Source organism: Chaetodon auriga, chromosome 8 (genome assembly GCF_051107435.1).
Source record: "Chaetodon auriga isolate fChaAug3 chromosome 8, fChaAug3.hap1, whole genome shotgun sequence".
Taxonomy (NCBI): domain Eukaryota; kingdom Metazoa; phylum Chordata; class Actinopteri; order Chaetodontiformes; family Chaetodontidae; genus Chaetodon; species Chaetodon auriga.
The window spans coordinates 26,833,335-26,850,122 of NC_135081.1; the positions used below are offsets into that span (position 1 = coordinate 26,833,335).

General features: G+C 45.1%; 1 protein-coding gene across 1 annotated transcript in view; it reads right to left on the reverse strand.

Annotated features, from left to right (window-relative positions):
• atg5 (ATG5 autophagy related 5 homolog (S. cerevisiae)) overlaps positions 1 to 16,788 on the reverse strand; it is a 30,107-nt gene that overhangs the window by 12,028 nt on the left and 1,291 nt on the right. The window contains exons 3-7 of the mRNA XM_076738087.1: positions 16,396 to 16,523; positions 15,378 to 15,456; positions 14,772 to 14,934; positions 11,197 to 11,291; positions 1,680 to 1,797 (exon numbers count right to left, since the gene is read on the reverse strand). Coding sequence (XP_076594202.1) covers positions 1,680 to 1,797; positions 11,197 to 11,291; positions 14,772 to 14,934; positions 15,378 to 15,456; positions 16,396 to 16,523 — 583 coding nt within the window. The remainder of the gene's footprint in view (positions 1 to 1,679; positions 1,798 to 11,196; positions 11,292 to 14,771; positions 14,935 to 15,377; positions 15,457 to 16,395; positions 16,524 to 16,788) is intronic.

Sequence of the window (16,788 nt, forward strand, 5' to 3'; positions counted from 1 at the left end):
GAGCCGCCACCCGTGATTTTAATTCGAACAAGAGACAAGAGCGACTGTCAGCGATGCTCAGTGGATCCAAGCATCTCATCCACCTGGACCCACAGCTCGAACAAGCACTAATTAGTTCACATTAATCATCATTCATCACCTCATTTATGTATTTCCATCTTTTCGTGTGTGTGAGGCACTTTGTACCTGTGTGTTTTAAAACCATTGTTTTCAACAGCATTTCAACATGCAGTGATATTCAAATAGAGTCGTTTCAATGCTGCTGAAACGACGGTTAATTGTTTGCACACTGACTGCAGTGTCACACTCGGCCTTTGAGCGTGTTGCATGGACGGGGACGCGGCTGACGCTTCCTGCGTTGTCCTGACCTGAATTAATCCAACGACGGATGTAATGTGTCGCTGTGTAAAGACCTCTAAAAGGAGCACTGAAGACATCTGTAATACTTCGCAGGACGTAAAACTCAGCTAAGAACTTTAGGATTTTCCGCAGAGGATCCAGCAGCTTACAGGAAAGTGAGCGTGAGCCGTAAACAGGACGATCACAGAGCGAGAGTGAACGTGAGACGGAGAGGTGGGCAGACAGACAGAGGAGGAGGAGGGAGGGGGGTGTTAATGGTCCTGTCTCCTCCGTGCAGGTGAGTCTCCTGCGGGTCCTCTGTCCTAACACACTATTGTCTCCTTATCTACTTCCTCTCTCCTCCTCTGCAGACACTGTCTGTTTAGACTGCCGCTCGCCCTCTCTCTCTCCTCTCATCTCTTCTTTCATTATCGCCACACCTCCGCCGCAGCTGCAGCTGTTTGCCACGACGGCACAGGGCTTACACGCCAAACTGCTGTCCGTGTGCACATTAAGAGATTTGGCCCACTGTTTACAGGTAGACTGACGTGGACATCGGGATATTCTGCACCCAGCCCTCTTCTGCACGTTAGAATTATTTTTCATAAATGATGAATGTCTTTTCATACGCTGGTCTTGATGTTTATCCACATTCATTCAGCTGATCCGGTTTGGTTTGGCCTGTTTAAGGACGTCTGTGATTGGAACGAAACGTTTACTTTGCACTGATTAGACGCTGAAGGATTTATTTCTTCTTTTTTAGAAGATGAATATTGTTTGCTGATCTGTTCATTCTGGGTCACATATTGAACTCTGTTTTGTTTGTAATGGGCTAAACTAAACACTCTCCATCTACCTGTTTAGACTCCGGCTGTCTTCGCCTCGCCCCGTTGGAGCGCTCTGACCTCACATCTGCAGTTTGCTCTTTCTCGTTCCTCTTCACGTCTCCTCACTTTCTATCTGCCACTCATCTCGTTTCCTCCTCCCACAGCTCTACTCACTTGTTCTGGCAGCGGCCGCTGTTTTCCCTCATCTAGCCCCCGCAGTGGGTGTATTATCTGAGAGAGTGGATCTCTGACATGCCTCGTGTGGATTTGTAAATAAAACAGAGGAGAGCAGAGGTGCTTCCTTTCTCCTCTCACTCCTGAAAGATGAGAGAGACTTCATGCGACAAAAAAACTAAACTGAAACATGGCAGCTGCTGTTCCTCTTCCTGTTGGTGCTGGTCTGAGAGTCTTATTCTTGTGTGATCACAGTGAGAGATGAGCACAGATTACTAAAGAAACACGTTCGCTTTGACCCGCTTTGCCGCGGTGTGTGTGTGCCGTGTGCAGACATACCGTCGTTCGGTAAAGCCGCCGGGTACATCTCTTTCAGCAGGTCGCCAAGTGTGTGCGCGTTGCCTTCAGGTGAAACGGGGCGAAACAGTTTCTGGATGAACGGCCTGTCGCTCATCGTCTGCAATGAAACAGAGCACGGCAAGTTAACAAGCACGGCAACACAAACGTATAATCACAGTGTAATGAGCGAAGCAGACAAGTGAAGAAACAGAACTGCTACAGTGTGAGGACGGACTTCCACGTTTCCAGTATGTCCAGTAAACTGCACACAGCAGCTCACAGTCACAGCCTGCTTTATGATGGAGGACATGAAAGCAATGGGAAGTAAGAAAGATGAACACTTGTTAATGTATTTGGAGTTCAGATGAGGAGGTGCTGATCCCTGTTGATGGTACAGATAAAGACAAACAGGCTGTTTGTCAGTTCGTCTTCTAAAATGACCAATAATAGCTTTTTCTCACCCGCTGTCCCTCGCGTCAGGACGACACTTTCTCTCCATGTTTTTATTTTATTCTGTCTTTTTTGTGTGAACGTGTGATTTCTCTGTTGTAAAGCACTTTGACTCTTCTTCTTTATTTTATTATTTGCTGAAGATAGGTGGTTGATAATATCACAGATTTCAATCAGTCGTGTTTTGCTGTGTCTGCTGTGGCACTGCTCATCCGCTCAGGTTTCCCCTTGGCTGAGCATCACAATACTCACAGTTATGGTTAAGTTACGTAACTAAAACTACTGTGTTTAGGTGACAGAAAGATCTTAGTCATGGTTACAAGAAACCAGTGTGTACTGTTGACAGGATATGGGATGGATGGGAAAGTTCCTTTGATTTTATGGTGCAGCCATAAAAAAAGAAATGTCATTCAGCATTTAAAGGTTTTACTCATTCAGACGTGTGACATCAACTCGAGGAATTGCTGGAAAAAGCAGGCAAAAAATATCCTGTAAATGGGACGGTTTCAGGTGATGTAACATAAGGGGAAATTCTAAGGTGATGAACACAGTTCACAAGGTTAAACAGTGGGAAGAGCGCTCGTCAGTCTGCACGCAAACGCTGTGAATGCACAGTTTGCGTGAGCCGAGCTGGGAACGCGGTGCTTTGATGAGCCCTGCTGCACAGAATTTGATATTTAGCAATCTGTAACATTTGGACAGATGTTACATGTGACGCTGACATGTTTTACTGATCAGAATAAATCTGGAAGTAATTAACGGCTGCTCGGCCAGAAAGTCAGCTTCCACGCAAACTGAAAGCACCTCTGGCACTCCTGGAAACTCAGATGGAGAGAATGGTTGAGTAAAACCTAATAATACATGTGATTTTCTCTACAGCTGTTCTTCTTTCACTGCTCCACAGACAGACTGGAGGTCATGGAATTGGTAGTGATCCAGTGTTTACTTTGGTTGTTTAGAATCAGTCACCCTGCTGCTCCATAAGTAACCCCAAAAATTGCTTGTAAGTGGTAACAAATTCGACCACCTCTCCTGTCTGGTCAGGGACACGCAGCGCAGAGATAAACCGCATCAGCTCTTAGGAATCATCCCTTTGAAAACAATGCTTCCGTCTTTCCTCTGATTTATTTTCCCAAATCTGTATACGATCCTTCTGCAATCCGAGACATGCTGTCACAATGACGTCACGCTGACCTGCGACCTCCTACCTCTTACTTGCCGATCATGGCGGAGGTCCACAGAAGGAGCTTCGGCTTGTCCTTCTGCTGACCACAACGCAAATCACTCTGGGTAAGAGCGACCGCTCAGCGGCTGAAATGTAAACTGACTAAGTCATGATGGGACAGCTAAACAACGTGACGTATGCACCAAACATCCTCATGACTGTTCGGCCCTCATCTGCAGAACTGCAGCCACAACATTCCATGAGCGAGCGGTGCGGGAAGCATGGTGGGAAATTACCGCCAGACAGCAGACAAATATCTGGTAAACTATGTCCAGAGCTGACGGTGGATTTTGAGTCAAGAGCAGGAGGACAGACGGTGTCGTCTGTAGTGAGGATTGGTATGTACTTTGAGGCAATTTCTGATTTTTGGTTGTATAAATAAAACTGACTCAACTTGAGATAACTGATCATAATTCCACACAGGTTTTTTTTAATTTATTCATTTAAGGTTTTTGTCCTCAGTGATGATAAAACTGAACCAGTTTGGATCAGACTGGATCTCAAACACTACGAACAATAACCTTCAGGTTGGTGGACCATTTGAAATTTAAGTTCAGGCTGCTAAATGAGTGAAAATCAAAGAGGAATCACCAGATTTTTGATGCTCTGGAGACACGGCCGACCAAAGTTCATATTAAACATTTGACATCTGGCACAAATCGAGCAAGTCTGCCTTAAAACCACGCTTCCAAAACCTTTCAAGCTTCATCGGCGGATGGAGATAATTACTGTGGATTACTGCGGGATGCCAAAAGTTCAAATGTTTTTTGATGGAATGAGTTACTCTGCAGCAAACTGACACAAAAACATCCCTGCAGGTCTAAACAGAAAAGGGTGTTATGAGTAACTGTACGTCACAACCTCAGTGCAGCCCAACCAAGCTGCTCTTAACCTTAAGAAAAGAGGTTATTTCCTGTCAGTCCATCCCGTCCATCAGCGCGCAGACATGCTGAACACCTGCTTCAGGTAAATACAATAAAGTCTAAAGCTTAATCTGACAGTCGACGCCACAATATTAGAGTGAGGGCTTCCATCCCTACTCAGATAAACACTCCACAATGTGGTGATATCTACCAAACCGGTCACAGCCAGTCATGTGCTTCATGCTGTCCTAAAACCTCTTTTCTATCCAATTCATGAGCGTGATTCTGGTACATCAGCACGCATGTTCTTTGTAAATGTCAAGAGTCTCGCTATCACTTCAGAGTCAAGTTAAAAATTCAGTGGTTCTGGTTACCAAGTGACCCGTGTCCCCAGGGCAGGAGACGAGGCGCCAGGCGCTGGACGCCATTCAGGAGCTGCTGTCAGCCAGTGACTTATAATGTCATTGGCTAATCACGGATTTTACTTCAGGGGATCTCGGCGGCGTGCCGCAGTGACTCAGGAGCATCCACACTTTCAACACCACACTGACTAATTTCACTAATTAGTTGTGAGTGAAGAGGTATTAATTAGTGGAATCAGTGGGAGTGGTGGGCTGGGCGACGTGGTCAAATCAGCGTCACAGTAAGATCTGGACGCAAAAAACCTCTAGAAATGTGAAAATTTAAGACCTCTCATGATCTGCTAACTGAAGAGGCGAAGAGTCAACGGATTTGGCTGCTCAATACAAAGACTATAAACATACTATCCAACAGTTACCCTCTGGCCTGAGTTTCTGTGATGATTTCAACAATATTAATATAATCAAAAAGTCATGGGAAGTTTTTTTGAGTATTAGAAAACCAATAAAAAGAAGACTGCATATGAGGTAAGATCTGAACTGCTGACATATATCAGGCTACTGTATGAATCAGTACTTTTCGTTTTTTTTCGTCTGGTTCGTAAGTGGTTTAACAGACTGCGCTGGAGCAGCCGACAGACTGGAGTCACGCTGTCCGGCCTCACGCTGCCCTCCATTTCGATCACTCGTCTCCATTTCCATCAGTTAGTTTTGTGGTTTGTGTCATTTTGAGACCCGGTTTGGTGCAACGATGGAGCTACAAAACCAAAATGCTTTGACTGGACTGACAAAATGTGACTCGACTGAAGACTCCAATCGTCGAGTGTATTAGAGACTGAATCCTTTTGGGTTTTTAAGTGCTGTTCAGGCACATCAGCAATTCAAAGACTTCAATAACAAAAAAAAAAAAATTACTGCTTTCTTAATAAGATTATTTATCCAGTACTGGCCTGCTGGTCACATGTGGCAAAACATGTAAAAAATGAAGTGAGTGCACTACCTGACACCAAACATGTGGAAAAGAAAACTTCAAATCTAAGTTTGACATCGTTTTTTGGGCAACAGATTTTTGCAATGATGAAACGATTTCATCACATCAGGCCTCGTTGTGGTCAGTGGCGATCCTCGGTGGTGGGCTCAGGAGGATTCAGACTCTGAAGACAGTTAACGTCTGGGCAGCGCAGGACAATGGGACAAGCTGTGGACGCAGAGAGAAAGACGGCGCAGGCAGATACCCAACCTGAGGTGTCAAACGGAGAGTCTGACACACAATAGGGCCTAATCATGGAGCTGTGAAAAGGAAACCAGCGAGGACGAGGATCGAGTAACCGAGCGGTAACTACACACCACAGAGCCGGGCCCGAACCGGCGAGAGGAAGGTGACAGTGGAGGCGCGAAGCCGGCGCTCAGGTTACACAGAAAGACTGAGTCACTGACAGGAAGCACGGCGTTTCGTGAGAGATCACCGGCGAGAGCCAGAGCAGAGAGAGTGCGCTAAGTGACAGCTACTTCGTTGCATTTTTAAATAGCCAACCATGAATAATTGAGCTGATCGCCACACAAAGAAGGGACTATTGATCCCTTGGGAGAGAAGCGTGATATTGCTGGGACAGAGACACTTTCTTTTCAGCTGGCGTGACACCTTAGCTGGCACAGCAGCACATGGCGCCACAAAGAGAGCGAGGCGTCACCGGGACTCAGGTGAGAAGAGATGGCTCCCTCTCGCTGAGTGAAAAGAGCAGCGGAACTCAAGACGTCGCCTAATTGACGGAGGGGATTCAATCTGCCTAATTGATGGTAAAACAATGGGCGTCAATCAATATGAGTTTCCGTGAATTGAGAGGGCTGAGAGAAAGCGTTTCCACTGAACTCTGAGCTCATCCATTCAGAAATTAAAATTCCAGCCTCATCTGGAGCGGTCTTCATTTTCTCAGAACGTGAAATGCACACCTGCGCAGGACAAACTCCATCAAGGGACGCTGAATTGAGCTCTAAATTATTCATCGCTCAAGTGTTGCACGCTAGGTTGACCTAACGGACTTCACCGTTCATCTTCAGACATCTTCATATTCTAGTGCTAATCAGAACTCCTCCAACAGGTTAGCAGAAGGACCAGTTCCTCTAAACTTAAGAGGGAGAAACGTCGCTAATCACTCACTAGTTCAGCCTCCCTCAAACCAGAAAGCTCCTTCACACAAAGCCTGACAAGTCGATGAGGATGTTTTCATGAAAGTATCTTAATAACTTAACTTGGATCTGTATTCAGCCATGCAGACAGTTTCGGTTTTCTCCGTCCAGGTTTTGACTAGTTCAAACACACAGAATTAATTATGAAACTAAACCTCCATCTGAGTGTGCATGATGAAGGACAGATCAGCCAGGTTTGCCAACAACACAACATTAAAACCCTGTAAAACCCTGTAAGCCTTTTAGCTGCTTGGCAGTAGCAGACAGCATTACAAAACTTGAAGGTTTTCCATTGACGGTCATGGTTCGAACAGAAACCATTACTGTAAAGGCATCAGGCATGTCACCTGTTGCCTCTGGCATGAACAGTTTCCAGCATTCCCATGTTTTGTAATTGTCTGCGCAGTCACCGCCTCCCCCTCGTCTCTGCCAGCCATTACAAGATATCTGGGAGGCTGTAAACATTCCTCGAAACAGGCAGCTTCCAGAGCACCGCAGCTCAGGGGCGGCTGGAGGTGGACTGCCGGCTCTTGCATTGGGGGTTTCTGAGTAGGGCTGAGTCACGGAGCGGGAACAGAGAGGTGTACCTGTACAGCAACAATGTAAGCGGTCTTTAAAGGAGGATAGTAATTTTCACTTTCCGTGCAGCGAGACGGTCGGCCCCCTCCGGCTCTTTGAATCACACAATGGCGTCACTGCTGGAGCAGGAATATGCACCGGCAGCCAAACACGTTCCGCCGCCAGCCGGAGCAAAGGGCGCGGCGGGCTGATGCGCGCGCACACACACACAGTAACACACATGCGGGAGGTTCAAGTGGAAGCCGCCGGATTGTTAAAAAGACAAATGTATGAACCGGGTCAGCACACAAACAGAAGCTTGCGAAGACAGACGGACGTGTGCAGAAACATGGAGAGTTTCAGTTTGAGCCGACGAGGACGTGAAGAAGGAAGTCACACCTGAGGTTCATATCAGGACACGAAAGGTGATTAAATCATTTTCATCCTTCAGAACATAAGGCAGAAGCACACGCACGCACACACACGTGCACACACACAAATATGTCATCCATGCCCATGAGGTGTCTTCATCTCCATGAGGAGCGCAGGCCAGACGGAAATGAGCCCTCTGTTATTTGGACTGAGTGTTGTCATTAATTCTGTCTGCATCAAACACAGCACATGTTATTTACACTAAAGACCACAATCTGGCTTTGAAGGAGCATGTGTGTGTGTGTGTGTGTGTGTGTGTGTGTGTGTGTGTGTGTGGGAGGGGGGATCTTCCTCTGTGTCTCCTGTTCAGTCACCGCAGTGACTGTGGTTTGCCTTGTTTTTCTCAGCGTTTCTGCACCTTTTTCAGGCTCTTCAGTCTCTTTTCTTTCCCTCAAACTGAGCGTCTTCGTCAGATTTGGTCGCATCTTGTTTGGTCTTGCCGCAACAACTCCGGCTAACACAACGCTGGATTTTCTCTTGAGCAATGACAAGCTCTGATACACACTTTGAAACTTTTTACATTTGCTTGATTTTAAGTTTCATGTTTGTTTTTGTTTGTTACTGGGATGTGTGGCTCACCAGTTTTGGCCCTCGTTGTTAGCAGTAATATTCAGATTAAATTCACAAAGTTAAATGAGATCTGAGTGCAAAGAACAAGAAACACAAGCAGTCAGACGATCAGACGGGTTGTCAACAAACAACCAGGTTAGACAAACTTATTTGGAAGAGAAAACAAAGGCCGGCAGTGACATTATCACCCAAAGTGGCCACAGTAAACATCCCTCACAGTTTACTGCGCGACTTCCTGGACGGACGCTGACAGCCTCGCTGACCGTGGCTGCGCACTCGTCTCCCGTGATGGATTATTTCTGGCACGTGAAGTGCACTCACTTTTGGTTTACTCGCAAATAAAGTGGTTTAATCCGACCTGAAAAGTCTGCATCAACTCAGGTCCGAAATGTTGAGTCAACACGTTTCAAGCTTTTTCCAAACATCCGAAACCTCTGCTGACACTCGTGAGGCCTTTCGGGCAGTGAAAGTCGAAAAGTGCCACAGAAAACTGCCAGTTTGAGTTTCCACTCAGGCCGTCTCTGGTTGTAAATATTTAGCAGTTTGTCGGATGAAAACCACACCATCTCCAAAACAAGCCAGACTTTTCAGGAATGATGCTTATTTTCTCCAATATGTTTGGAAGTCACGTGGGGAGGCTGTGACCGGCTTTGATACTCCAGTTGTCGTGAAACCAGCTCGGCTCATAAACGTCCGTGGAAACTTTCAATTCAGCCATGAAAAACACCCAAAACTGGAACGGTCTGGGTTTCTCCAACCCGCCAGCAGTTACATGGTTTTACGGCTGCAACAAGTGCATGTCTGAGAGGGCGTGTCGGCGTGGCGAGGCTGCGTGCTTCAGTCGGCCACTTTAAAGAGCTTCCTTTTATTGCCAAACACAAGAATGTTTTTGTCAAAGTGTAAATTTGCTTATTTACACGCCGAAGATGTGAAAGTAAAAACAAAAGCATTTATGAGCTTTCTGAATTTCATGCGAAACATTCAGCGCTGACAGTGATTGACAGCCGTACGCCCGCCCTCATTGTTGCGCAAAATGTAAATGCAGCCATATGTGGAGCCCAGCAGGTCTCATTAAAAACTGCCAAGCTCAATAATAAATCATCACAGTGGGAAATTACCAGCAGTCACAGCAGATATGATGACGGAAAAATAAGCTCGGTAGGAAAGTTCACTCTTCAGCGAACCATCACACTGAAGTCCTGTTTTGTTCTTAATGTCTCCAAATCTCTTTCTGTTTCATAAGATGTCACTCCGCTCAGTCATTTGAAGCCGTATCTATTTTCTGCTCGCTGCTCCGTTTTCTTACGCTATTTTTCCAAACTTGTCTCGACAGGCCCGGGCGTTTTAATGCCTTCACAGGACTCGGTGACAGTGAGGGGGGGCTTTTCTGTTTTCTGCGACTTGAGATCAAGGCCACATTCAGCCACTAGACTCAAAGCAGACTGTCAACATGTTTTTGTTGCAAAGATCCAGATGTTTTCCAAATCTCCGTTTTCCTGACTGGATTGGACGAGACTCTTTAGTGTCCAGCAACATTAAAAGGACTCTAAATTACATTTAATTACACTGTTGCTTTGGATGATTCCTTCACAGTGCCAAGTGTTGTTGGAAAAAAGACCCTTTTCTGTCGCTCTGTGCGATCTGAGCCGCTCCATGCCCTGCAAGCTGTCAGATGAATTCTCCACACTTTACCAGCATTTCCTGATGTGCACAGAAACCCCTCAAAGCGTGGCACTTTTCCCCCGCTGTCTGGATCGCAGCGCGCTAATGTTTTCCAGGTGAGAATCAGCTGCTTATTCATCTCCTTTTTTTTTTTTTTTCGTCCTCTGAAGGGAATTTCACCTGACTCAGGACAGAGCTGGAGGCTTGGTGGAAACGTCTGCCTACGCCTCCTGATCCTGGACTGAACCCTGAGGCTCACCCACCACCTCATCTCGGTTCAGTGGGATTACAAACAAAGCGGGGAGGGTCACAGGTATCAAATGTACAGAGAGTGATGAAGAACCTCAAAGGCACCAGAGCAGAACCGGGTCCAACACGTCTCCAACAGACGTCATTTGTTTCATGGTGTTTGAGAGACTTGTTTTATCAGAGGTCACAGGAACTCAAAGACAAGCAGCTGCTCACGAGCAAATATACAGAATTAATGTTCCTCTTGATGTTTCACTCGGACATTTGTTCAAAAACGAAAGAAAGTTATTAAGCTAAATTAATCCATGACTTTCGTTATAAGTAGAGGACAATGAATTACCCAAAACACAAACAAACAAAAAGAAACCAAGTCGGTCTCAGACACTGACTCATCTCAAAGCGTGTACAATGACAGCCATGAACGCACTGTTGGTTGTTTTTGGTAGATTTGGATGATAAACTCAGATACAACAACAGACGAACATTGTTCAACAGAGTCAAGTCACACACTCCTCAGTTACACAATACTTTTAGCTGATATTCAGACAGGTGTGTGTGTGGGTTTGTGTGTGTGGGTGCCAGAGAGACACATTTTACTCATCCGGGTCCATAAGCTGAACAGGAACGATTACCTGGATTTTACACAAATAGGGAAGGAAAGCGTGCTCTTTATCACTTCCTTCCAGCTGCATGTTTTGAATAGATCATGACTGTAGAGAGCAGCAAGTTACTGGACTGAATGAGCTGTGTGTGGTTGGAGGTGATTTCCACGCTACGGCAGCATCAGACAGACTGTTGAACAGTCATCTGGCAACATCTGCTGGGCTGAGCGGCAAACTTCAGCTCCGCTCTCAACAGCCTGGAGACTCAAAAACTACTGACCCAACCAAAAAGGACATTAGAAGGACAAGGAGTGTGTGTGTGTGTGTGTGTGTGTGTGTGTGTGTGTGTGTGTGTGTTACCTGGTATATTCTGAATGGGATGTATCTGAAGCCTCCCTCCTCGGTGGGATATTCCATCAGCTTCCTGTTCATGGCCCAGAACTGGTCAAACTTATCTGTGAGGCACAAACGCGCACAGGTCAGCTACTGTAAAGTGTCTCTATGATAAATCACATTGGTTTCATAAAATCTTTGTGATCCTTCATGCATCACGTGAAGAAAGCACAGAGAGAGCAGAGGATGATCCCTCTGGCTGCTGGACGCGGCAGCATTTTAACACTGTCACCTGCTGGACGTGGACACAGAGACACATGATATTCAGATTCATATTCTACTTCTTATCGTCATATTTCTTGTTTTTCTGACTAAATACTGTAAATCGTGACCTAATCTGAAGGTGCACTTGTGCAGACAGCAGTGAAACTTGAATAAAGTGTTCACTAGGACTGTTTCTCAAACCTTTTTTAGGACCACCTGAAGTGTAAGTAAGTAAAGCTTTATTTATGAAGCACTTTGACATCGCAACTGCTTCACACATACTGAAAGATAAAAGTTAAGAAACAAATAAGGTAAAAATACATTCTGATATAAAACACAGCACAGTGAGAGACAGATGAACAAAAGGAGTGCAGAACTGGGAAAAGGTTGGGCGCAATCACAACTGAGTATCTTTGGGATTAACCGAGACTTCAGAAGCATTTTCAGACCCCTCAAAAGCAGGAGAGGGGATTATCTTCAGATGACACCGGGGCACAATGAGCTTCAAAGTGCACACACACAAGTGAGATACTCCAAAAAGCTGCCAGAATACAAGCGTGCACGTAAACATATTCACCCTGACACACGCTAAGAGCCGACATGGACGACCTTCAGGGTTTACAGGAAACGTCACTGAAGGGAATTTACAGTTTGTTCACGTTCTGGGCAATTCACAGCACGGATGACCATTTTCCAGCACTTGAAGCTCATTTGAAGACGTTTATGTACTTGATTCTCGCCTGAACGCTGCTTTGAATAACTGTGTTAGTCAAATAAATGAGTGTCCTGTTATTTACACTCCTGGATGGGGTTAAACAGGTAGCCATACGAGTTAGCTTCGAAGCTAACTGTAGTCATAAACTGTGCGTTTGCTTTGCTTGATGACAGTGATGCAATTTTAAAAAATCTGTGTGAGAAGTTATGGAGAGCGATGGCAGGACAAATCATTTCTGTAAACCTTCCCCCATTCACACAGAGGTCAGAGGTCAGCGATGCAGAGGCACCTGAAAAGCTGATGGATACTGAGCAGCTCAGCAGGCCGGGTCCTCAGTAACTCAAACAGTCTTTCATCGTCACATGAGTCCACGCAGCATGTGCTAGTTTCAAACCCTCCACCTCCCCTCGACTCTCGCTTTCACACGGACCTTCTGAAAACGTCCTGTTTTCTCTCCTCTGGATGAAAGTACGAGCCATCCCCGTTTCTCTATCTCTGTTTCTGGTCTCTTTTGGATGTGAAAGTTTTGCTTGAGAAAAGGTTTCATCTCTCACTTTCACGTGTAACAGGTCAGCTCTTGTTTTTGGATTTGGACAGTCGTTCCACTTTCCATCAGCATCTAAACCCTAAATTCACAGAGTTGGACAAGAAAATACTCTGGCTGTACATGCTGTTTCTCTCAGCGCTAACGGGGTAGCTCGCTGACAATTTCAGAGGAAAACAGCAGGAACCACACCCTGAACTTTTCAGAACAGTTCACGGCATCATCTCCAAACCTACTGTTTTTTATCTTTCTGTCTTGTTCTCGTCTCTTTCTCGAGGCGTGACTTCTTCTCTTTTATTAGTTTCAGGGGAAAGTGGAAGAGAGATAAGCAGCTGACGTTTTGTGGGTTTGTCTGCAAACCTGTGAGTCTGAACCAGGGCCAAATGCACGGTGTACAGTTTTGACAGTTACATGAAAGTACTGTTGACAGATGGAACAAATTAGCATCAGTTCTCTGGACATTATTTGCATTGCAATTAGTTTAATTTCCCGTCAACTGTGTCACAAATAGCGGCTTAACATTAAGAGAAAATGGCAAAACACAACTGAAAGGACGGTCGGGACATCATTTATGTTACAAATTACAGCACAAATATTGTTTTCTGTGTTTGAGAGCCAACAAAGTTCATTATGTGAAGACTCAAATTTATTGATACTTCTGATATTATCAAGCAGGAGCAGGTGCATCCTGACAAACAGCAGCATTACCCAGCAACAGAGCACGAAAAGCACCTGCCGTAACAGTAGGCGCATCATTTTCAATGTCTCACCACATTCTGCCACACAGGGTGCGACCGTATATTCAAATCAGTGCTCAAACCACCCTGACATATTCCCACAGAGCTGCTGGCATTATCATAAACAGCCATTATCTGTAACGTGGCTTTTTCACACAACATTGGATAAACAATAAGTCAGTTAATTAGTTTTTCTGTGAAGACAAAATTCATCTGCAACAACTTTGATTCTTTTTCAAGTTGTTTACTCGAGCAAAACTTTCAAATATTTACAAATTCCACTAATTTTATGCTGAATATCTCTGACTTTGCTTCTTATTTTTGGACAGAACAAGCGTCACCTTGGGCTTTCAGAGCAGACGGGCACGGGCACATTTCTGACAAAAGATCGACTGACTCATCCCAAAAGCAATCAACACATTGATCAATACTGAAAAGAACTGTTAGTTATCAATGCACTGCAATAACTCCACAGAAAACAGAGTTAGTGTGTGCTGATGCTGAATCATTCGAAAGGAGGAGAGGCATGAGAATTCTCAACCAAAACAAGGTGACAGGCATCTCTGACAGGCCCAGAAGCAGCTGCATCACCAGGGGCCGAAGTGTTTATTGTTGCCTGGTTTGAAAAGCAAAACCCCAAAACACATAGCGTGAGACTGCTGGAGTCACTGCAGGTCAAGTTGATCAAAGACCGGGACAAACCTCAAACTTGGGAATCCACCTCCCCCCCAGTGCCTCCACCCACATCACAAGCTTCCAATGAATCAGCTCCACCGCCTAAGCTTCACCTACACAAACCACCCCAATCACAACCAGCAGCCAATGGGAAATCAACCTGTCTGCACTGATGGGTGGAAACGGAAAGGGAAGCTGGTGGGCGGGAGAAGTTTTGGAAGTGGAGACTTCAAAGACTGCCATCAGGCCAAAGAGAGATTTGTACGTTTGCGTGTGTGTGTGTGTGTGTGTGTGTGTGTAAGCATGTGTGAATCTGCATGTAGGTGTATGAGCTGCAAGGAGATAATATGTGTGCATGTGAGTGTCAATGAGTGAATGTGTGTCATTTCCCCAACAGCTGTTTGTGGTCTTTCTTCTTTGAAATGTGTGTGTGTGTGTGTCTGCCCTCCTGACCTTTCAGCATACACACTTGCAGCTGCTAAAAGCAATGCGCGTGTGTGTGCGTGTGTGTGTGTGTGTGTGTGTGTGTGCGTGTGTCTGCCCTCCTGACCTTTCAGCATACGCATTTGCAGCTGCTAATAGAAATGCACGCGTGTGTGCGTGTGCGTGTGTGTGCGTGTGTGTATGTGTGTGTGTGTGTGTGTGTGTGTGTGTGTGTCTGTCTCACCGTTCTGCAGGCCCATCCACAGCTGCTTGTGGTCTTTCTTCTGCATGTCATTGACGACTTGGCTCTTGTGCTTGAGGGCGTCGGCCTCCTTGATGCTGGACATGAAGTGAGCCTCGATCACAGAGCTGGACGGGCAGTGGAGCAGGTCACGATCTGGAAAATTCTGACACATGCACAAGATGTTTTATTTTAAGTTGCAATATTGTTTTTGGCCACCAGGGGACAGAAGTCCACAAACTGCTGACAGACACATTGTGTACTAAATGTGTACACTTTATATTGTCTTAAGTCCAACAGTCATCCTCCTTTCAGCTCTGTTTTGGTGACCTACTCCTGAGGGAAATATCTGGCTCTTTAGCTGCTGGATGTTTGGCTTTGTCAGCAGAGACTGCACCACAACAACAAATATGCTTCTTCACATTTCACATTACATTTGTCATTTGATTCATTGTTTAATCATAAATATTCACTACTGGAGCTTGGCAGCATTTCTTTTTTAAATTCAGAATACAGCTGAACACAAAAAACAGATAATTTACAGACAGAATATAAAGTGGCCTAGAGTGGATACTGTTCATGAGCGCACACACTGTGACTGACGCTCACCTTAAAGTGCACAGTAATGCTCCAGGGTAAGACAGTGTTGGAGGCGTGGAGGTCAAACAGGACTCCGATTGGATAGTGCCTAGAAACCGGACAAGCAGAGGGGAAATTATGTTGCTGGTCAACTATTATCAGGTCAACACCAGAGAGAGACTGAACAAACTGGGATTTTCTTTATTAAAGCTTCAAATCAAATGAGAGTATTTTATGGTATTTTAATGGCCAATCACATGCACTACCTACGTTTAGTTCCTCTGAGGCCAACAAGTCAATCTGAACTAAATCTGAACTTTAGAAAATGTCAAAACTAATGACAATCTCCTGCTACAGGATGCTAAAGGTGACAGTAATATCTTGAAACTGATGTGTTTGTCAAAAAAACAAAGGTTATTATAATTAAACCGTCATTTAAAATGACAGGAGAAAAGCAGCAGAACATCACGTTTGAGATGCTCTAACCAGTAAACATTTGATATTTTTACACAAAAACAAATAATGAAATGACTCTGTTCATTTTCTCTGATGTGTTTCGCTTGAATTACTGGAGCTTTGACTGCTGTGAACAAGATCTTCATCGTCCATGTTGCAATACTGACACCTTGTGGCTGAACTCTGTGCCTGCAGTCTGGTAGCGGCTTGTGCTGCTGATTTCAGCAGAGAGGCAGATAAACTTCCTACAGGCCCACGGTTAACATCGGCACAGGCGACTCTACTGGCTGTGAATGAATGGACTCACAGTGAAGGTTTGCTCTCAAACAACAACACGTGAAAATGCTGCAGTGGCTCTGACCGTTTACGGCATTTGCTGGAGAATGTGGATGTTTACTTGAGGCGGTACAGCAAGGTACACAAACAAGGGGAGAGTATTTAAAGTACCATGAAACAGTTTGGGAAAAGGAAAAATCCAAAATGCTATTTTTGATAAGAAGAGCATGAGATTCTGTTAAACATTACCAGGAACACATATAAACCAGCGTGAGAGAACTCGTAATATCAGGTCATCTAACAATCATTCTCTCACCATTTCAGTGGCGTCCCTTCATACTCGAACCACATCTCCTCCACGTCCTCGGCCCTCATCACTTTGAGGAAGTGTTTCTTCACCTTGTCTGTAACCAGAGTCAGGTAGCTCACCCTGGGTAACAGCAGCTGGGAGAAACAACAGCAGAGGAACAGGTGTAACTCATTATTACATGAAAAGAGAGTTCTGACAGGCAGACTGTGTTTAAGTCCGTTTATTTGGTGAGGCTGAGAGCTGCGAGCTCAGGGGTTCCAGCAGAAGTGGCCATGCTAGATGTGCTAATTGAAAATGAGAATATTATGAAGACATGAGAACAAACACAAGCTGACCAAATCAGTTATTTGAAAAATGTATTTTACACTTTAGAGGTACATATCAGCTCCAGTGTGACTG